Genomic DNA, 22,412 nt, shown 5'->3' with positions numbered 1-22,412 from the left:
TTGGGGTGTTTGCTTGGAGTCTGGGTGGCAGGTCCCCTGAATTCCCACATAGTCCAGACAGAACACTCTCTCTCTTGTCCCTGGCTCCAGGCATAGCACTGATGCTGCCCTGAGCCACACACAGCCTTGGTTTCTTTACCATCCCTGTTCTCTGTCTATTTCTTCACCCAGGCATGTCTTTCACCCCAGTGACCGCTGTTCCCACCTCTGCCTGAATTCTCAGCCTTCCCTTCTCCCGTTCTCTATCCAATGTCATCCCTGTGCAGCCGATCTAGCCGTATCCAGCACCGAAGCAGGATTTTGTGATGTCGCCTGTGCCATCTGGATCCTTGGTAGGGAGACTCTCCTGCAGCCTGCCCTCACTCTTTTCCGTGTCGGACCCTCTCAGTTCGAACTGCGGTTCCTCTCCTGGTGGCTTGTGGCTCAGGGTCAACATGCTCTTGGCACCTGGGAACATGCCTGTCCCTTTGTGTCCCTCCCAAGAACCAACAGTTTTTGAGATACCAGGGTTCTGGTAAGCCTGTTCATGATATTATATTTTACTTATATATATATTTTTGACAACTTGAGTTCTGAGGTATTCGGACTGAAGCAGCCTAGAAAAAAAAAAACTCTGTTTCTAATTGCTTTATCAGAAATTTTAAGATCATGATTAGGCATGAACAATTGTTTAATACTTATTGTGAACTTGACAGACCTACAATCCTAGAGGAAAAGCCTCTAGGCATGTCTGTGAGGGAGTTTCTAGGTTTTGTTGATTGAACTGGGAGAGAATTCCCACCTTAAATGTGGGTGGCTGTGCTCTGTGAGCTGGGCTTCTGGGCTTCCGGAATGGAGAGGATAAATCTCACCAAGTGGAGCGTTCATTTCTCTCTGCTCCCTGACTGCAGAGGCCGAGCAGGAGGTGCCTCGCCCCTGCTGCCAATGCGTTGCGTTCACAGCACCGTGAGCTATACCCACAAACCGTGAGCCCAAAAGGCCCAGCCTTCCTTTCTTACATTGTGTTAAGCAGGCGTTTTACAGCAGCAGCCAGAACGTGATTCAGCATGACTAGAAATTCAAGCTTCAGTGAGCTCAGTCCCGTCACCAACATGATGACCGTCCCTGTGGTTGGTTCCTCCACAAAATCTCTGTGAAAGGTCCATGGTGCTGTTGCTTAGATTCCAGACTCCTCGCGCCTCCCAGCTCAGTTTCTGTAAGGCCTGCTATCAGCTGAGCAGCGTCTGGTCCGTCCTCCCCGACCTGTTCCTTAGAGATACATCCGTAGAGAAACCTACCACCTCTGCTTCCGTGTGGCCTGTCTTTGTTTTCCTTAATGTGATAAAGCAGGGATCCTAGCAGCTTTTGGTATATTTTGCCCTCAACTCTGAACTTCTTGAAGACCATAACATTATTTATGTTTACCTCAGGCTTTGGACAGGAAAAAGGACATCACTGTTGGGGCATGAAGATTTCTCTCCAAGGTCCCACACAGAAGCATCAGTCTCTAAGATTCCCCACTATTGTGTATCTTTTTTCTCTTGTAGATTTATTACATTAGTGTTTAATTACTCTTCATGAGAGTATTAAATTTTGTGAGTGATTTATAGTTTTAATAGAGTCTTGTATTATTTATTGTACTTGGCATTTAAGTTTACCAAATTCTAAGGTCCATGAGCGCTAGAATGACTTATGTCCAGAAAACCTGCAGCGTTGGTGAGACCCCAGATAAACGGGACAGTGCACTGCCAGTTTTATTTTATTTGATGCCCATCCACTACTGTGCTTTGTGTGGCCGTGGCAGCAAATACATTTGCACTCTCAAAAAAAAAAGTTGCTTCTTTCTACTTTCTTTTTGTGGTCACAAGAGAAACTCTCTTCCCATCAAAGGTAGTTCAGACAAGAGCCTGTATTCCCTGAACTTTGGCATTTCCCCTTTGCCCTGATTAGTGGATGGTGTCTGAGTGAGGAATTAAAGACCCAAGTTGTCTTGGTCCCATGTGCTCGCCGGCCCTGTTTTGGTTCTGGAGCACCATTTTTGCACAAAGAAATTGCCTTGCTGAGTTCCTCTTGCTTTGTCTGTGTGTTTCTGGATGTGGCAGAGGGAACGGGGGGGGGGGGGGGGGGGGGGGGGGGGGGGGGAGGGATTCCTCGCAAATATGCTCTTAACTAGAGGTCAGAGTGCAACTTGATGGNGCTGAGTTCCTCTTGCTTTGTCTGTGTGTTTCTGGGGGGGGGGGGGGGGGGGGGGGGGGGGGGGGGGGGGGGGGGGGGGGGGGGGGGGAAGGCGTGCACGGAGGCTCTTAACTAGAGGTCAGAGTGCAACTTGATGGAGTAGGAGTCCCTTTCACCACAATGGGTCTCAAACGTTTGTCCTGCGCTTGGTGGCAATTATTCTCTCCTCCTGAGCCAGCTCAAGGTTTTGTAGTTTTCTCTGCTTTTTGCTTGTTTGAGACAGGGTCTTACTATGTGCCTCTGGCTCGCTTGGCACTCTTTGGATGTATAGCAGTCTGGCCTCGAACTCAGAGTTTTGCCTGCTTCAGTTTCCCATGTTCTGGGATTAAAGGCCTCATGCTTGTGTTCTGTAGGCAATAGAAGGTAGCCTGTCTGGTTTTTAAATTGGGAGCAGTTCCCTGAGTCTTAGATTGTGGTGATACCTTGTTTGTACTCTGACAAATAAATCTTGCCTGATCTTCCCCTATATCTGGCTCTGGGCTTTTGTTATTAAGACCTATTAGAACTCGTAATACATTAGATCACTAGGTGTGATCTGGCATTTCTTGTTCAGGAGATTTTCCTGCTGGGTCTTCAGGCATTCCCAAGATGCACAGAGATGGGAGAAGTTATTCGCAAGCCTGAGGTTCTGTCTCCCTCCTCCAAGACCAGGCACTGAACACCGTACTGGACTCAGCAGGGCTTGCCTGCTCCCTGGCACAACTTCAGGCCTCAGTGATCTGTTGACTCTGTTCTATTCTAGGGACTCTTGCAAAAACAACAACAAAAAATGCAGACCCATCCCTGCTCACAGTCCGTTGTCCTTGGGGGTTTTTGTGCCTCCGTATCAGTGACTTCCCCATCCTGTTTGGGTCCAGTGGACAGGCTCCATGCTCTTGTCTGTGGAAGAAAACAGCATGATTTCCAAGGAGATTTTGCTTCATTGTTTTAAGTGGGGTGCAGCCCGAGGACTGCTTCTCACTTTCCTGTGTTCCTCGGTGACTTTTATCAACTTGGACTTGCAGGAACAGAAGTAAAGTGTGTGTGTGTGTGTGTGTGTGTGTGTGTGTGTGTGTGTGTACTTGCGCACACTCTTGAGCTCCGCCTTCTATTCTCTGGTGGTGTGGATAATCCTTGGAGGGCCCTTGGCCCTTAGGGCAGATAATCTCTTCAGGGTTATCTGTTAATTACCTCTGAATGTGTGAAATATTTGTGAAAGAAATATTTGTGAAAAGGCTTTTGAAGTGCGCTGCGCGGGCTCTGCTGCCAGGGCTTCTGCACTGGCTTCCCGGGCAGAGGTTTCACTCTCAGCTTGGTTCCCCTCAAGTGCAGAGGGTATTTTCTTCTAAACTGTTTGCTTTTCTAATGAAGTGAACTGTTTGTTTGACTCTTTGGCGGAAGGTATTTAACTAGGGACTAAAGTAAACCTTGGAGAGATTCAAATAAGCCTTGCGTATCTGCTTTGTGAAGGGAAGGCAAATAGTTTGGCCTCCCTCACCTCCAGGAAGAGTCGTTAAGGAACTGTTTAAATAATAAACTGAGCAGGGTAAGCAGATATTGCCTCAGCCTGTGCTAGGGCTTTTGTGCTCGCCCAGCTGCCTGGCCTGGGAATTACTCTGCAGTGGCCACAAGGGGAGGAGAGAGCGGCTCACTTCCTGCACTTAGTAATTATGATTTATTTACGTGTAGAGGGACTTCTGTTTCATTCAGTGTTGATTGAAACAAGCCCCTGCTAGCCCTCAGGATGGCAAGTGAATGGCAGGCAGGGCAATATTGTCAGCAATGGCCACGGCCCTGCTTACCTTGGTGAATGTTGTCCTGGGGTCTGGATTGTGTCCTGTTGGCCCAGCTGAGGGTTACAGAACAGTTCGTTCCCCGTTGAATTGTCTGAGGGATTGGCATGACAGGACGGGAGAAGGCATGTTTAAAGTAGAGCCCCTGTGGGGGTAAGGGCGCCAACCCCTGCCTGTCTGGCCTCTGAGTGAGGGAGCTATGTGAACTGTAGTGGAATACCTCCATGATAGCTTCCTAGTGGAACCAGCTTTTGTTTGAGACAAGTGGTGGGGCAGATCAGTTGGAGAGTTGGGAGTGTTTGAGAAGAGAAGAATAATAGCATTTAGGGTTCAATTAGAGATATTTAGGAAACCTGAGATCCTCTTTCAGAAAGTAGGAATTTCAAGATGGAGACAGCTTGGGCTCCTCTGAGCAAGGAAAGGGTCTCTAAGGACCTCTCTTTTTTGTTTTGTTTTTTTTTGTTTTTGTTTGTTTGTTTGTTTTGTTTTTCGAGACAGAGTTTCTCTGTGCAACATCCCTAGCTGTCCTGGTACTAGCTTTGTAGACCAGGCTGGCCTTGAACTCTTATGGGGAAGTAAATAGGAAAGGCTCATTTTGGCTTTACTTTTTAGATGAAATAAATGTTTCATGACTGTAGTTGTTATTGTAATTTGTTTATTAGGAACTATGGCTTAAAACAGAGAACATTTCCAGCTGCCATGAGTGCGATGGAGAACAGATGGATTCTTCTGGCAAGGGCGCCCTAGTTGAGGGTCATGTGTCTTTGGGGTGCTAAAGCTAGATTTTGGAGAATGGAAAACTGAGTAAAAAAAATAGACATCTCTAGGGACTCATACTGAAAAAAGAAAGATAAGTTTGGTGCCAAAATGATTAAAAGGTCACTCTGTATGGTGGTAGATGCCATTAATCCTAGAATCTGGGAGGTAGAAGCAGGTGGACCTCTGTGTGAAGCCAGCCTGTTTTACATAGAGAGTTCCAGGCCACCAGGGGCAATATAGTGAGACCCTGTCTTGAACAAAACTGACACATCACCATTCACTGAGTCTGGATGTCTCAGTATGAAGCCTATGCTTTGTTTTAAATGAATTAAGGATCTTAGCTTCTCCTAGCTTTAGCCTTTAATAACACAGATGACTAAGAATTGTGGGATGCATCCTTACTCTTGGGAAATGTGTGTCAACTGCTTTTTGGCAAGTGGCAGCTCCCCAAGGAAGTAAGTGGAAGGGGTCCTTTTTGTGAGGTTATGTCCCCCTTCAGCATGACCTCGGAGGAGTATTCCTGGTTGAGGCTGTGGTTGTACATTCAGGCTAAACAGACAGATACAGACGCCAGAAGAAGATTGAGTTCTTAGGAGCCATGGAAACAAAGGGGTGCCACTGAATTCAGATGACCATAAGGTAATTTATAAAGACGAGTCCATGGGGCTTGTCTAGGAACTAGGTGTCATTTGGGGGAATGAGGAGAGGATGCAGCTAGAGGACCCAGGAGACATTGTGGAACTTGTTTAGTTGAGGTGAGTAGATGCTGGGTCTTGCTAGCGTGCTTTGAGAGGAGCTTCCCATCGAGGTTACCCATCCCGTCAGTCAGCGTAGGGAATTGACAGGAAATCTTGTGGCCTCGAAAGCCCAGACTCTGTATAACCAAATACTTCCGTTCCCTGAGAGTAGGTCTAGGACTGCGGTGACTAGCTCCCGAGGAAGGAGTATCCCCGTTGGCCCCCAGCTGAATAGTAAGGTTTGTTGGTACCCCCAGCTTTCACTGCTCCAATCCTAAGAGCAGAACGATGGTCCTTCTCATTCTTCCTGGGTCTTCTGAGCATTTCAGCATGTCTTGCTTAGGAAGCAGGGAGAGGAAGTGAAAATGAAGACCAGCTGTCCTCAATGGACACTGCTGGTTTGGGAGCCCAGGCAAGGTGCCTCATAAAGACTTTACCATGGAGTTGGTGCACCGAGAGGTGGCAGATTGGGAATAACATGGGCTTTATTCAGCATTCCAGAAGGAATTAAATAAAGAATCAAGCTGGAATCTAAGAATCATCACATGTTCATTAGATAGTGACGAGCACCGGCCAAGGTGGGTATGAGTGGAACTTTAGAGAGTGGGTCTCGGAGTAGCTGGAGCCATCATGTAAACCCCTGTGGGCTTGGCACCTGTATATTCAGGTAACTTTAGAGTAGCTTCTGGCTCGACATATGGGGCTGGAGAAGTTGCTCTTAGGTAAGGAAGAGTTTTAGAATCCCTTAGACGATCACGTTTGCTGTGAGCTCACATGGCTAACATCTTGGAGGATGTCTGCAGAACGTGTGGCTGGAGGCTGCTTTTAGAATCGCAGGGGAAAGGAAATTAGGAAGTGTTTTCCTGCTTGCGTTCTCGTGAGCCAGGCATGTGAAAGGGATTCCTTTCCCCTGAGCACTGGGGGATTCTTTCCTCTCTCTCATTTCCTTCTTCATCCTTGCAGAGCAGCCTTGGCTGTGCTTTATTATTTTACAGTCATGGTGAGAGAAGCTCTTAAAATAAACTCATTGCTTAAAAGCTTTGTGTGTTCTTGCTAGACAATGAGAGTTCAGAGTTTAAGAGACAAGAAAGTGGGGCCTTTTAATGCTCCCAGTATGCAATAAACATGCTGGAATTCCAGTGGAATCCAAAGGCATCCAATGCTAGCATGAGGAGCAGGCTGCAGGACCTTTGATGTTATTGACAGAAAGAGGGTGGGGGCAAAAGGGCCCCTGTCATTTCTGTCAGGAGCCTTTAAACTTTCGACCTCCAACCTTTTGTGTCAAAGAGCTCCTTGCAGATGGGGATTAGCAGCCTGATCAAGTATCCCGAATGCACCGGAGCATCGCCATTTTCTTGGCAGCAAAGGAGTCCTGCAAAGATTTTAGTGCTCACTGTGCCAGGATTACGACTGAGTGCCCACCACAGTCTGTCCTGCGGATGTGGTAGGGCTGGGAGTTACAGGGCCCACATGAAGTCATGCTCTACCCAGCAGGCTAGAAGGTGGATTTCAGAGTTCTAAGGTTTGGACCAGGATGTGTAGATGTGAGCGGGACATCTGGTCCTGGGATGCTCAGACTCTCTGTAGTTTGGAAATCTGCACAGAGTTTTAAAGCGAAGGCAAGGCCGGCCCTGGGGGCTCCTTCTTCTTTCCTATTGCTGGAGGCCTCTTAGGTAGATGGATGTTTCCTGTGGTGCCCAGGAGGGAGATCTGCCCAAGCCGCTGTTGACATTGTGTGACCTCTTTTCTTTGTTGTCTTCCTTTTCACTTTGTCAGTTGTTGGATAATAAACATCTGCGCGTTCCTGCTGGCTACTTAGGGATGAGTCCTTTAGCTCTCGTTGCCCAGGTGGCCAAGGTGGGAAAGCAGGCAGTTCTGATCTAGTACCGTGGGTAGGAAGAAGGACTTGTGAGCACTACACCTGGCGAAATAGAGGGGCCCAGCACATGCCGTATGGTGGGGGAAATGCTGCACTCTGCACACAAAGGTCTATATCAGGAAAGCAGCAAGGACATGGTACAGCCCCAATTCGAGGTCCAATGTAGCAGTCGAATCAGTTTCCTTGAATTACAAAGAAGGAGGTAGGAGCACACAATCCGTAGACCCACCAGTAGGTTGACATAGGCAGTGGCATTTTTGTTGTCTCATAAATAGCTGCTAAGATGCAGGTGAGAATGTGTAGTCTCATTTCATTTCTGTTCTAGTTTTCCCCCACACCCTATCAACGGGGACTCTGGCCCTTCTATACTCTGCCAGTCCTCTGCGGATCTCCATGACGCACTCATACCTTCAAAACCAGTACCCCCTCAGTGCCTCTGACATACCATTTGCTGAGTTCTGCTGCATGCTCTAAATGCTGTCTGCCCACCTTGGACCAGCTCTGTGCGCTGACTCTGAGGAAGGACTTTCCTATTGTCCTGATGAAGCGCAGAAGATTATACTCAACGGCACTTATTAACCCCAGCTTAGGCTTCAACTCCAGCTCCATAAGCACTCTCTTTTCCTGATGAAGCACAAAAGATTTCATTTCAGTGGTGCTGATCTCTTGTTATTAATAATTGACTCTTAATCCCCAGCTGATCAGCATACACAGATTCTTATTCTAAAATAGTATATAAATGGGTACTGTCCTAAGTCTTGGCACTTTGTTTTCATCACGAGCCAAGTTGCCACAATCAAAATTTTTAAGTTTCCCCAACTACAAAGTACTAAGCTTTAAGCTCTCAATGGCTTTTCTAACCCAAAATTCCAAAATCTTTCACAGTCCTCCAACAAAATAATATAAAGTCATTAAAAAAACCACGTGGTCAGTCAGATGTGTCACAGTAACACTCCAGTCTCGGTACCAATTTCTCTTCTACCTGTCTTCTATAGCCATACCAAATGCCATGACCGGAAGCAACCTTTGGAAGAAAAGGGTTTATTTGGTTTAATTTGCAGGTTCCAGTCTATCATTAACAGAGGAAGGAATAGTACCTCAAAGCAGTAACATGAAGCAGAAACTATGAAGTAATCCAGCTTCTCATTTAACTCAGGACCAGCTAGCTGCCTGGGAAGGTGCAGCTTCTGTGGTCCTTCTTTCTCCATCAATTAACAACCAAGGCAGCTCTCTGTAGACGTGCTGAGAGACCAGTTTGATGTGGAGAATCCTTCAGCTGAGTTCTCTTCCCACGTGACTCTAGGCTGTGTCACGTTGACAACGAAAACTAAGTAGAACAGTGTGTTAGCCTTTTGTCTTTATGACCAAATACTTGACAGAAACCATTTAAAAGAGGAAGCTTATGGTTCTAGAGTGTTTGGGTCATGGTCTTTGATCCCACTTGGATAGGAAGAATACCGTGGCAGTTAGGAGCTTGTGGCACAAGGAAGCTCTTCACTTCATAGCCAGTCAGGAAGTAGAGAGCAAGACAGGGAGTCTCCAGGGAAAGCATGTTTCCAATTCTGTCCTTCAGTGACCGCCTTCCTCTAGTGGAGCACTGTCTCCAGAAGTTTCCAGAACATCTCCAAATAGCACAGCGAATGTTCACAACATGAAACTGTAGGGAGCATTGCATACTCATATTTCTGTAACAGGAGAGATTCCTTATCAGCTGGTGGGACAGCGTCTATACTGTGAACACAGATGGCTGCCGGAAGAGCTCCCACTCCCAGGTGGGGATCCTGGGCTCAGCTAAGCTGACGAGGCTAGAATGGCTCAATGCATAGACTGAACTGAGATAGAAAGGCGATTTTATGCACCCTGTATTTGACAAGGGAGGTTCACGGCCCACTCTGAGCTTTAGGTAAGTCTGGGGAGCATCGTTAGTTCTCCCCATCCACGGAGGACACATTGCATGACTCCTTATGGAAGGCTGTGGCAAGGTATAGTTCATAAACTAGGTGCGGTGGTTGATAAGCAATAGCTAATAATAAAATCAAACAAGCATAGTGCTGTACTTTAAAAAGTGATGTGAATGAAATCTCTGTCAAAATATGTGCTGGTTTTCTATGTAGCTAAACAGTGACTAATACGGGATCCCGTATAGTTTAGATAAGAAATGATGGGAAAAAAAAAAAAAACAAAACCTAAACTCTGACAGTGTTAAGTCAGTTGTCTAAGAGAATTGGCTTTGAAGTCACAGCAATACAGATTTTTTTACTTTCCCCCCATATGTCACTGACAAATATCTTAACTGATTTTTTCCATATTTTTGAATAGGACTTGCTTCTCAGGGTCAGAGCATATGAAGGGTTTTAGCGCTTCAAACACATAAACATATCCGTGCATTCCATTTATTTTCACTATCATTTTGATGTTTGTTGTTGTTGAGGCAAACATTGGGAGAACTTTAGCTCTTCGTTGACAGGAATGATAAATGGGATAATGGTGGAAATTAAGCAGAGGGGAGAATAACCCATTCTTTAAAAACTTGTCTAATTCTGAACAAAAAGAATGCATGTGTCATTCATTTCTTTTTTTAATTCTCTCTCATTCTCCACCCCCGGCATTGGGAACTAATTTAGGTATTTCTGCATGCTAAGCACGTTCTCCACCACTGAGAAATATGGTTGCCAGCCAGCATGCTCAAGATGTTGGTGGTTTTCCACTGACTTCAGTGATGCATGGCTCTCTGGCTAGTAAACATTATTCTTTTTGCTAGATCTGTGGAGGCCAGTGTCAAGACTCAGAGCTTTGTGCCGGACCTCTCCAAGAAGACATGGGTGTGTGTTACCTGATGGCTCCTCGGGGTTCATGCTTCAAAGATAGGGCTGAGAGAGAGGTTGAAGACTTGTAGCTGTGCCTGCCTTTCTGTCCACCAGTTGTGATCCTGTCTCATGCGTTCTCACTCAGAAGGAAAGACTGTCTCCTTTGCTTCCCAGGCCTTATTTATGGGACTTTGGGTGGATAGGAACAGATGTTGGAATTTCCTTTCTCCTTGATACTGGGAACTGCAGACAGATAAGACATGGGAACAGTAAAAAAGCCTTAGAAATGCTGCTTTCAAGGTGGCTAAGAGGATCCATGCGTGCAGATTTTAAATTTGCAGTGCTAAAAAGTGCTGTTGAAGTCTTTTCTTTTTGCTTCTTTTGGATGGAACACAACTCCTAGACATAACCTTTGCTATCTTTGGTTTCCTAACTATCTTAGGTGTCTTCTGAGCACATTAACTCTATGGCCTCTGCATGTGGGACTAAGGTTGCTGGCTACTTGTCATGAATACATCCCAGCCTCTTCTTTCTCTGCTTAAGTGCCAAGGATCCAAACATGTGCTTTTGAACCTATGGGTTTGACATCTGAATTGTGCTATAAAAAGTACTGCTCTTTTTAATGTTTTCTAAAAGTATTGATGAAAGAATTTGTCATTAATAACTAACTTATCCTTTAGCTTCCAAGCTTATTTATCAAAACCTATTATTAGCATATTTCAAAGTAATAGATTTGTATACTTTTATGTTATGTCCTTGGGTGAGTTTGAAGATTAGGTACAGTAACTGTGCACCTTCTCATACTTCTCTTTGCTGCCTTTCTGGTTATTTTTTTTCCTCCTTTGTCTTGGCATGGAAGACTGAAAATCAGAAGTATGAAGATTACACCTGGATGAGGGAGCATAGACTAGGTACATTCCAGAGAGTCCAAGTGGCCTGTAGGGAGGTGTGGTTTGTTTTATGCCTTTGGGCATCTAGTAGATGGGACCTAGAGATGAGAAGCCTGCAAATCTGCTGACAAGAGGAGGTAGAAGTTTCCAGAAACGAACAGAAGCAACCATTTCTTCCCTACCCAGAACACAGTTGAGGTAATAAAGTCTGGTGATTTTTTTTTTGTTAATTCACATGGAGAGCATCATTCATCACTTTGTGTGAGAAACTACATGTATGTCTGTTAAAGGCCATAGCATGAATTGGAGTGCTACAAAGAAGGTGACAGGAATGCCATGGCAGGTGGCAGTTAGATCTGAAGTATCAATTAAATGAACCTCAAATTGCCTTCGTGCTTGCACAGAAGAAATAGTGAAGGCTTGGCATTTGAGCAGATGGGAACTATCCCTGGGCATGAATAAACAGAACTTCACGTACTTGCTAGAAGTGAGAAGGTTTTGGGTTTTAGGAGTAGTAGGTGTTTTGTTTGTTTTGGTTTTGTTAGTCAGCCTTCAGTGTGAACCTGTACATATTCTGCTTAGTTTATAACTTGAAAGTTTCAAATGAGTGAATTATAGCTTGACAGATTTAGAGTTGGCTCTGGTCCTTGTATTTATCTTAGGAGTTAGTTTGCTCCTGATAGATATTTTTCTAAAGCCAGAGGTGTCTTACTGAGCAGCTTCACTCTCCAGATGCTCCTGAACGATGCAGATTGACATCTAGTGTGTGTGTTCCACCCATGCAGTTGTAGTGGCAGTCAAGCATGCTCCATACGTATGTAAACATCTGTGCATGTTTTCTGAACGGGAACAAGTTTTGAAAACTACCTCATGATCTATTAACAGGTATGTCAGATCTTGACTCTAAATTTGGGTCTTGTGGACCTTGTGTTATATCTCATAAGACTAGAAGGTTCTACCATTTTTGTGTGTATGTGGCTAACAGGTAACAGGTAGACAAACAAGCAAGGCAGTATTCCAGTAAAGCTTTACTATAGCAGTTGAGTTGTCTGGTAGTTCCAGATCCTTGCTGCAATATGTGCTTTCCAAGTCAAGACTTCTGCCATGCTATGAAGTGACAAACAGTTTCTCTGAGGATATCTACACAACTTATGTAGTATGTGGAGCCACAATTTCTTAACATTGTCATGACATGACACCGTGTCAATTGATTATAAATAATATTGTCACATAACACTGCATCTACAGCTGCTGGGTGCAGGTCATTAGTCCTTGCGCATCACCTTGTGTCATATAAACATGATGCATATTCATTAAACTCTATACAGCATACATTTAAGAAGAGCAGGATCATGGTGCTCCATGGAGTGCTCTGTGGGTTGATGCTACAGGGACACACGGCAGGCCTATTCTGCCCATATGCAGTAGGACTTAGATTCCCCTCAGCAGACCATAGAGAAACAAAGATTCTTACTAAGGTTTAAAGCTTATGATAAAGTATCTGGAATGTCTCCTGAGGGGCCAGATGAGTTCCTCCTGGGTGCCATGCTGTCCAAAGGCAGGAGTAGAGAGGGTCTGTGCTAGTGAGTCAGTCTGGATCTTGAAGTCAGCTGTTAAAAGTGTCTGCCTCAGGCCACTGGACCCTGGAAGAGGTGGTGACTGAAAATGCCTCAGGTTCTAAAGAGGCTGTGGTGAGGTCTGAGGCACCATTCCATAGGTGGGATTTCTTGCCTTTGCTTTCGTTTTCCTTCCCTGTTTCTTCCCTCCTCCCCAACTTGAGACCTCATTTTACATGAGGTGGGGATTGTACTGAATTTGGCACAGTGGATTTCAGCACAGAAGCCCACACATCCTTTGAATGGTCTTTCTACTGACAGCAGGTAGCAGGTACGGGGTCCACTAACATCAGGTACAGCGTTTCTAGATCTGGTCTTGAAACAGTCCCAAGCCACACCACTTTGGTATCTAAATCAACCAGGAGGACTTCTGCCCCTCCCCATTCCTTCTGCTGATGTCTCATCTGCAGCCTCCTGGGCCATCAGGCCACTGGCATCCTTTGGTGAATTACTCCTTCAGGGCACTGCCTGGGTTGACTTTGATCGCTCTCTTTTTTAGTCTACAATTTTTGTATGTAAATTTCGAACCTTAAAAGACTGTTCCTGGGGATGGCATCCAAGAGATCTGATAGCCTGAGGATACTAAAATGATTTCTTGGGAGAGGCCTGCAACTGAAAATCAGTCTCCACATACCTTTGGTTATTCCCTGGTCATAGGTTTTATGATCAACCCATGCTCTTGTGAAGAGACTTCAAACTCAATGCCTCTGGTTTCGAATGAACCCCCTAATACTTTGCATGATGACAGGCAGTGTGAAACTGAATGTTGACAACTCTTCCCAGCTCAGTACTTTTACTACACGCGTCTATTTAAAGGCATATAAGCCAATTATTTATCCATTGCACTGAGGGCCCTGGTAGGACACACCTTTCAAATCTCTGTTTTATATCAGAGACCTCTGGTACCACAGTCAAACCTTGTGCGGATCGGTAATGAATCATTTTTGCAGCCGTGCTTCTTTATAGTCCACTGCTTCCTAGGGCTCTGCAGACCCACCCCTACCTGCTGGAATTTTAATTCTCCCAGTAAAATTGATTCTCCCAGTTCTGCACATTATTCTCCCTGTCTTCCATTTAGCGCGTTAGTTTGCTGACAGTAGAGTACACAGCACTTAGCAGCTGGTTTGTGGACCCATCAGTCAGGAAATTGTATGATAAATAGGAGGTAGCCAGGTTTAGTGGCACTTCCTTCTGCTTCAGCAGTTTTCGCCTGACTTTGGAGAAGTCATCACGGAGTGTTTTGTCACATCCTAGGGCAAAAGATGGCCACGGCGCTGTAACATATTGCACACATTGAGTTATGATGCACCCCAGCTGCGCTGCTCATGTGTAAAAAATAAACCTCAAGGTGGTTGATTTCGGGATGACTGCTGGCAACAGGGACCTTTTCTTGTCTTGGGGGTTGTCTTGGACAGTGTTTTGGGTCTGTGATGGAGTGTGCCGCTGTTGCATAGAAACAACAAACGGAGATGCAAGGTGAGGCCGGCATTTGTGGACTCAGGGATGTCTTTTGAGGGATGCTGGGCTCACCTCGGTCACTTCCCCATGCTAGAGGAGTGCCTCTTCTGTGATCTGTTCCTTATCATTGCAGACTATGTCAAGCTTGCTTTGACTCAAAAGAGGGGTTGTCTTTACCAGTCCCCAAAAAGTGGCTTAAGAGGAATGATTCCCATGAATAACCAATAACAGCTACTATTGTTCACATGGTCCTCAATGACCGAGAAAATCCTGTTTAAACTTAATCAATAGGGAAGCACATGAATTGCAAGCCATTAAACTACAGCTGGTTGTCTTTTGGCTACACAACACCACATCTGTTAATTTTCTGTCCTTTATTTCGACCCATTTCTGGAATTCATACTTCAGTTTCCTTGAGCATAACACTTTTTGTAAACATCTACAAGATGCACTTGGAATTAACTTTCAAAATGAGAAAACTGTAGGCTTAGTGGGTGCGGACTTCACTAAACGCCACAGTACTTGTATCTGATATTTTCTTCCCATGACTAAAACTGCAATGAAACTCTTCTTGAAAATGACAAGATGGGAAAATGCCTTCAAGGCCAACAGTCATGTTGTACGTTGTCACAGGAAAGAGACTGTGACACTCAGTAGGCACTCCTGATGTTATTGGATTCACGGTTTGGTTCCTTTCCTATGAACATAGTTTCTGCAACTTCAATAGACAGACGCATATAAAAGGTAATGACTTATTTCTTGGATATGGGAGGTAGTCATTAAATATGGGTACATTTATACACTTCATGCCTAAAACATCGTATTGAATTTAGTCATAATTTGTAGTTGCACCCACAGGGAAAGAACAAAAGGCACTTACCATCGCCTTATCTGGTGGATTAGTGTTAACAGTATAGTCATGAACCAGCACATAAGGGACTGAAACTCTTACATTCCAAGTCTGACAGTTGTCACAGTACCACCCGAGACAGGCGTGTGTGAGAAGGCCTTCAGAAGTGAGCCATACTTTATGATTGCACAATTCCCGCACAGTTCTAGTAAATGTGTTTCTTTCATTTCTGAGAATGGTGGCACACATGGGGTGGGGTGGGATGGGGTGCTGCAGAGCCAAGCCTGTTTTGGTGCGGAAAGAAACGGGAGACTGCCCATTTTTGATGATCACCTGTCTTTATCCTAGATTTGATTGTGATTAGTGTGTGGGTTTCTTTCAAAAATCAAAGTTTCAGGCACACTTAGTGAGAACCTGGCAGGCTTCCCAACTCGTCTCAAAGACTGTTCCATTTAGTTCCATGTTGTCTTAAGGAGAATGCATACGATAACTTCCACCAAAACTTGTTAGATAAATGCAGACGTTTTGGTTTTTCCGTGTGGTGGCTTTTCATCTCAGGATTGCTGAGTTAAGAGTAACAGCGAATTCGCCACTTGACTGAATAAGCTTCTACCTTACACTCAAACTAAGCAAGCTGAATGATGCTTGTGTTACGGGAGAACTGGCTTACATCCATTGATAACTGTTAAAACACAGTCAGTGTTTGTCATATGTACTTATGTGTTGTGTGAGGCATGGCAAGTGATCACATAACCCCACCTGATGAACTTCATGATGCCACAGTGACACGGACTTGATACTTCCAAATTCATTCCTTCTCTGCTTCTGTGCTGCTCATTCCCTCCTTGCTTACTAGTATAGCAAATATTCATGGAATAAGCGACATTGCTGTTTCGTAGACCTCTTGTGCTCTTTCCTAGGTTTTTGAACACTGCGGGATACTAGTGAAGATGGGGCCCCTCCTTGGTGGGCCACGTGTATTGAGTCAGTGCATACTCACAGTTTTTCCCTCTTATGTCTTTAAAGGAAGGCTGCAAGGGGACCCCCCTCACACACAAAAAAGGAGCACAGCTTAATTCTAAAAGATATATTGAGGATAAAATGGGAACTGGGTGGATCTGGAGGGAATGAAATGAGATTCAGCTGGATCCAGCAACAGTGTAATAGTCACCATGTCCACTTAACTTTTACGACTTGGCGTTCTTAGTCAGGATACATCATTGCTGACTGTGCAGTTCACACACGTGTCTACTGTGCTTGGTGCAGTTTCCCAGCCCTTGTTGCTTGGTTCTGTACCTTCCAGTGACTGGTCTGGATGCCCCAAACCTGCTGACTGACCATGTTTGACTTGCCTTTAAGCTTGCTAATTAGAATCTTCAGAACCCATGAAGAAGCTGGGTACCGTTCTAAGATGTGTTTGCTGTGCATGTCAGTTCGCGGGAGTGTTCAGCTGTGTGTGCTTCTGCTGTGGTGGGTGACTGTCGGTGCTCAAGGGCCACATTCAGGGATCACGTTCTGGCATATTTGCTGTAATGTCACTTAGCACTAGTGCTAAAGGGACAGGTTTTAGTCTCTTTTGTTTTATTCCTTGGAACTTGGATAAAACATTAGTGCAAACTATCAGTCATACTTCTAGTTATACAACCCATTTAAGTTCTCTTCAATTTGCATAGCGGATCACTATATTTTACATAAAACTTTATTTTCAGACTTGCAGAGACAACGGGTACAAGTAAATTTGGGTAAGGAGATTATGTAAACGTAGAACACATATACAGGACCTAGCAGCTGATGGATAAGATGTGAGAAGGAATCCCACCTTCCATCTCCTTCTGTGATGAAGCAGGGTGGATCTGATCATCACCCCCAGTCAGGTCCATGGGCCTCTTTTGGAAAAGATGAACTTTGACTACCCTGGTGTTGGAACAAAGAAAGGGAAACACGCATTTAATTTTTTTTAGAACCATGTAAATATATGTGACTGTATGTACATAGATACCAGCAGAATCCATGGGAAAGACACCTTTAAAAACACCAAGGGCACAACACTAATGCATCAATATGTTGCAATGCGTTCATTTAAAATTTCACTTGACTGTATAGTTTTCTTCCTGGTTTTATGTCTCCCGCTTGCCTTCCCTCTGGGCAGCCTTCCTTCCAGGGTAGGAAGCCATGCTATTCTCCCCGTTCTTGCTTTTCTGGTAAGGTATTAGATACATTCATAGGCTCTACTTTCTCCAGAGCAGGCATTTATTATTTGCCTGGTCATATTTCTACAGTATATCACTGAACCTCTTCATTAGCTTCCAATAATTATCAGAGAAATTCACTGTTAAAATTATATTTTTTATTATGTGTATGTTTATGTCTTTATGGGGCTATGTATACATGACTGTAGGAGCCCATGGAAGCCACACACAGGTGTTCGATCCCTTGGAAATGGAGTTACAAGTGCTTTTCAGCCACTGGACCTGGGTGCTTGGAATCAAACTCGGGTGTCTCTGCAAGAGCAGCAAGTCCTCCTGATCATTGGAGTCATGTCTTTGGTCTCAACTCCTGAAATTTTTAAAAGACATTCCATGCAGTGACGTTGTCCTGAGTTGAAATGATATCTCAAAGTAATCGTTTTATGTAAGGTGTGCTTTCTTTCCTTTTCAGACCCTCCTCATCTTTTCCCTGCCTTCCATCCTCCTGTACCAATTGATGCCAGACATCATGAGGGCCGTTACCATTATGATCCATCTCCTATTCCTCCATTACATGTGTAAGTATTAAAACGTTACCCATTAATAAAATGGATCTAAATACTGGCTTTTATGGCTTCGGGACTCTTAATGCATGTCTTCTGGGCTTTGAAGGTGCAATGGCAGTGTAAGATGTTACTCTTAAAGCTCTGCCTGTTGCTAGACTCACTGAATCAGACCTTGAGCTTTCTGAGGATGCCTGTCAGATGCTTTAGCTGGCCACTGTTTTCTGAATATTTCAATGATGAGAGACAGACGGCTCTCTCATATAATGTGAGTTATAAACTTAAAGTTAAAGGGTTAAAGTTAAACCTTACAAAAGTGGAAGTTTACCACTTACAATATGTTTGGTTGTGATTTAGGTTTGAAATTCTACATGCTAAAATTTTTGTTACGTGAAGGTTCTGACCAAAGGATTACAGTGAATCAAAACAAAACTTTTTTGGAGGATTTTCAGAGTCCCCATGGCCCATAATGCTAAACAGTCACGTGATTGATGAGAATGTCACCCAAACAAAATGGCAAATGTGATTGAACACATGGTTCACGTAAGATAAAAGAAAAGAATGCAGTGATAATAAAAGGAAAAAGAAAATCTGATGGAAATATTGTCTCACTTGGTTTTGAGGGGAAAGAAAAAGGCTCGTGGATTTACAAACTAACATGCCATTGTTCTGTAGTACCATCCAGAAAACTGTCATATACTGTAATGATTGGACACACTCTCCGGGAGGGGCTCTTCCCCGCTAATGGCCTTGGTACACATGTAGTCATATGTAATAATCACCTTCTGTTCTGAGATAGTGGAGTTAGAAAAGCACGAATAATACTTTGAAGGATAACACTGGTTATATAGATGCTAGATTGCCCCTCTCTGACTATTAGTTACAGCTGTGTAATTATATGGTATACAGAAGAAAAATGAAGTTGTTTTAAAACAAGTCCTCCTCTGTGAACAGAATTAATTGATATTAACAGTCCTAACTGCATGCCCAAGTACACATATAATATTTTACCAACCATTTTTTGGATCCATCTCCCATTACTGAATTGTAATTTCAGTTCGGATTTGCCTGGAGGTGAGTAATAAATCTGCATGGAGACTTATGTGAGTATTGCAGAAGTGGGTATTTACAGAGGGAGAAGGCAGGAACTTGTGACTTATTCTTCTTGTGACTTTTACTGGAATGCTAGCAAGTATTTACAGGGTTCTGAAGCCTGCTAAAAATACACTCACATAAAACCAAAGGACCAGTTTCCTCCTACACAAAGGGAAGTGGATTTGTAATTGTGAGTTTTCAAGGTGACACGTAGCTCTCCTGGTCTTACAGAACCTCTATGCTGTGGATGGGGCCACATGGATCTCAGAAGGGGTTCAGTCTTTGTGTCTAGATCACATAATACGTTAGAGACAAAGATGCCTAGTTTCGCCCACATCTGAGTCTTTCTGATGTAGTAATGTAATCAGATTTCCTATGGAATCTGGGATTTCTTCACTCATTCAAAAACCATGTTCTACAGAAATATTTTTAACTAACCTCAAATAATATACCGAACTCTTTCCTCTGGGTTTTTTGTAGTTCATCCTAGAAGTAAATTCAAATAGGTTATCAATTACAAGTCCACCTATTGGTTCTCTGACAGAGTTATAGTAACAACAAAGCTTCCTATAGCCCCTGTTACGTATTCTAGGCCGTGCTTGGGTTCTTAACAAAGGCAATGGCACAGATAAGGTTAAGCCATGTCTGGAGGAGCTGTGAGTTGACCTTGGGCTTTTTCTTCAGCTATGACTCTGGGCTGGGCTTTCTAGATTCCTCGTACTTTCTACTTCGTCAGCCAAGTTTTAGGATACTTACGCAGTAATTGACTAAATTGTTCTTGAGCAGCAGCCTGTATGTATGATTATCAAGGAGTTGTGCTGTAAGGCTGGTTGACAGTTCTGAGGGTTCCGATAGAATGCTGTGGCTGTGGGTGTGGAACAGGGACCTCATGTCTGTAGTTCTTTGGGACTGTTCCACTTCTGCTTGTCTTAGCCAATCCCTGGGTAGATAATGAGCTGAAAACGTGGGCTCCAGGAGTTAGAGCAAGTCACATCTCTATGCCTTTGTAGCATAACATTCTTGGCATTGTCGTCAACAATGTGAGCTGTGGCTCACGTTCATATTATCCAGGAGGCTGTGTCTATAGCATCCCGTGTGTACCCAAATATTGTTGTGGTTTTCTTTTTGCTTGCTTAGGAATTGTCACTCCTCTTTGCTAGTTTGTGGAAAGGTCTCAGCATATGGGCAGAAAGACATGGAAATGGGGTTCATTGAACAGCCAGGCAGGCCGCTCCAGGCTTTGCGATGGTGGCTGAGTTTTGGTTTTGCCAGTCACTTGTGCCGTACACTCTAGCAAAATTCACCATGGTGTGGTCCTTTCACATACTGAAATGAAGCTATCTGCATTGCAGGAAGGGCTCACTCAATAAAAGAACAATCATGTATATATTTTGCAAAGGTTGGCTCTCTGAATGCGTGCTTAAGGTTAGTGAACCCAGGCACCAGGTTTCTTCTGGTCTGTCTCCATGATGACCCCAGCAGCCTGTAGTCATGACAGGTGGTAAGGGCACACCTGCGACTGTTAAAGCTGAGAGTGTCGACAGCAAATGTGGCCTATATACCCAAATCTTTAAAGTAGTAACTGTAAAATAAAAAGGTCTGTTTTCCAGAATTTGAAATGCCAAAATGCTTGCCTTTAATTGGCTTCTAGAAAATGAAATCAAGTGAGCTTTTAGAGCGAACATTTTTAATTACAGGAAGATAAAACTTGGAGATATTCTCATTATTTTGTAAACACAATTGTTCTTCTGGTGCCAACTTGAGAAACTAAATTATAAGTCTCTGAAAAACAAGGGCCCGTGTTGATGGAAATGCTGACAGACCAGGGTTCCGCAGGACGTCAGGCACTGCGGTAATTATGTTATCATATTCCATCATTAAAGATTCTATTGAAAAGATTTATAAATTGCCCCTCTTTTTAGATAAACCACCCTATATTAAGGCATCAATGATATGGTGCAGAATTAAATTAAAATCTCATAAAATGAAATATGTTCTGTATTAGCTGTTTGACACTTAATTTGCCTCTGAATGAGTAGAGGAAATCACAAATTAACCTGCTTTTGTTTTTCCAACCATGGCTTATTAGGTGTTAGAACAACTGCAATTACAGCCTAATAATAACCAAGGAGCCTTATAAATATGTACGGAGATATGTCAGCTTATGTTTAAAAGCCGAGCTGGTGATCTGAAATGCCTTTAGCTCACCTCCTTGCTTCTGTATGGTTATCTGCACGTTATGGATGAGCAGGGTAGCTCAAGTATAGAAACTTAAATGGACTGAAATACAGTGCTGGAAATAATATAAGATATATTGGTATTTCTTTTAGCTCAAAAATCATAAATTTAAATTAAAAGGTATAGTAAGTAGGTGAGTCATGGCATAGATATCATCTCTGTCTATAGGTTGTCACAATAAATTGTTTTATGAAACGGACAGTTGCTGCATCATGTTTATGACATTCAAATAGGTTCCTAAGCACTGACTATGAGAACTCTTTCCTCATCTTCTGAGGTGTTCTGAGTAAATTCACCAGGCTGTGTGCCCAACTGACAATAGAATGTCTCTTTCTTTCTCTGATTGTTTTGAGCACAGAGTTTATGTAGAAGGAAACACAGTGTTTTAGGGGAAACACCAAAGTCTGCATAGCCTATTACTGAACTGGTTTGGTTCCTCAATGGTAAACCTGAGCCAGACTCACGGTGCAGCAGCGCATGTGGGATTCTGTTCAGTCTTCTCTCTCTTTCCTGGCTTCAGTTGTTTACATGGCCCTGTATCAGAGCAAAGCCTGCGATCGCACACTGGATTCTGTGGGCCTTGAAGCTCCCTAGCCTCCAGCTTACTACCAGTCTTAAAAGCTTCTTTGAAAATGTAGACAGTTGGTTGATTATGTCTTGCTCCTCGGGAATACACTCGCATTTTCAAGTGACTGTTTTCTCCAGCAGTGAAGAATGTGTGCTCTTGCATTTTGTGTAAAGCGTGTGTGCGTTTTAAGCGTTGGAACTTACTTGATCACGCTTCTTTTTAAAACTAGACATGATGTATTTTTAGCAACCTAAATTATAAAGTGTTTTGAATTCCAGTATGATTTCATTCACATCCAATTAGGGCTCCCAGGATGTTTTGGGGTCTGTTCTGTATGTAAAACTCTTTTGATCTAAGTTTTTCTCATTCATGAACCAGTATGAATTAGGTGTTGGACTCTCCTTTACTTTATACTGAGACCCGCAATTCATTTTTCAAAGCTGAGTCCTTAGTTACTAATCCACTGCAATAATTCAAGCCCCACTGATCTGTTCTTCTTGCCAGTGGAACTGAGCGCTCTGCTTGCCTCGTGCTGTGGGTGAGAATAGCACCTCACTAGGCTTCATCTCCAGCCAGCACAGGACAGTGGTGTGTGTCACCTTCCACTCTACTGATGCCTTTAGAGAAGCTGCTTTCTCTTTTCTGTCCTGTGAGAAGCCAGCACTCTACTGGTGCCTTTCCTTGAGTCAAGGTGGCTTACATGGAGGCTACCCAGCTCCTTGCAATCACTCTGAGAAGAGCTCTTCTTTTCACAAGAAGTGGCCCACCTCCTGCTGCCTG

General features: G+C 43.9%; 1 protein-coding gene across 2 annotated transcripts in view; it reads left to right on the top strand.

The window, feature by feature from the left end:
- Gli3 (GLI family zinc finger 3) overlaps positions 1-22,412 on the top strand; it is a 264,925-nt gene that overhangs the window by 130,004 nt on the left and 112,509 nt on the right. For both annotated transcript variants that reach the window (XM_050142747.1, XM_050142748.1), the window contains exon 4: positions 17,641-17,746. In XM_050142747.1, coding sequence (XP_049998704.1) covers positions 17,641-17,746 — 106 coding nt within the window. The remainder of the gene's footprint in view (positions 1-17,640; positions 17,747-22,412) is intronic.

Source organism: Alexandromys fortis, unplaced genomic scaffold (assembly GCF_014885135.2).
Source record: "Alexandromys fortis isolate MF-2015 unplaced genomic scaffold, M_Fortis_MF-2015_v1.1 scaffold_5, whole genome shotgun sequence".
NCBI classification, from domain to species: Eukaryota; Metazoa; Chordata; class Mammalia; order Rodentia; family Cricetidae; genus Alexandromys; species Alexandromys fortis.
Note: the sequence above shows the minus strand (reverse complement) of the source record. Positions and strands in the feature narration are given on the sequence as shown.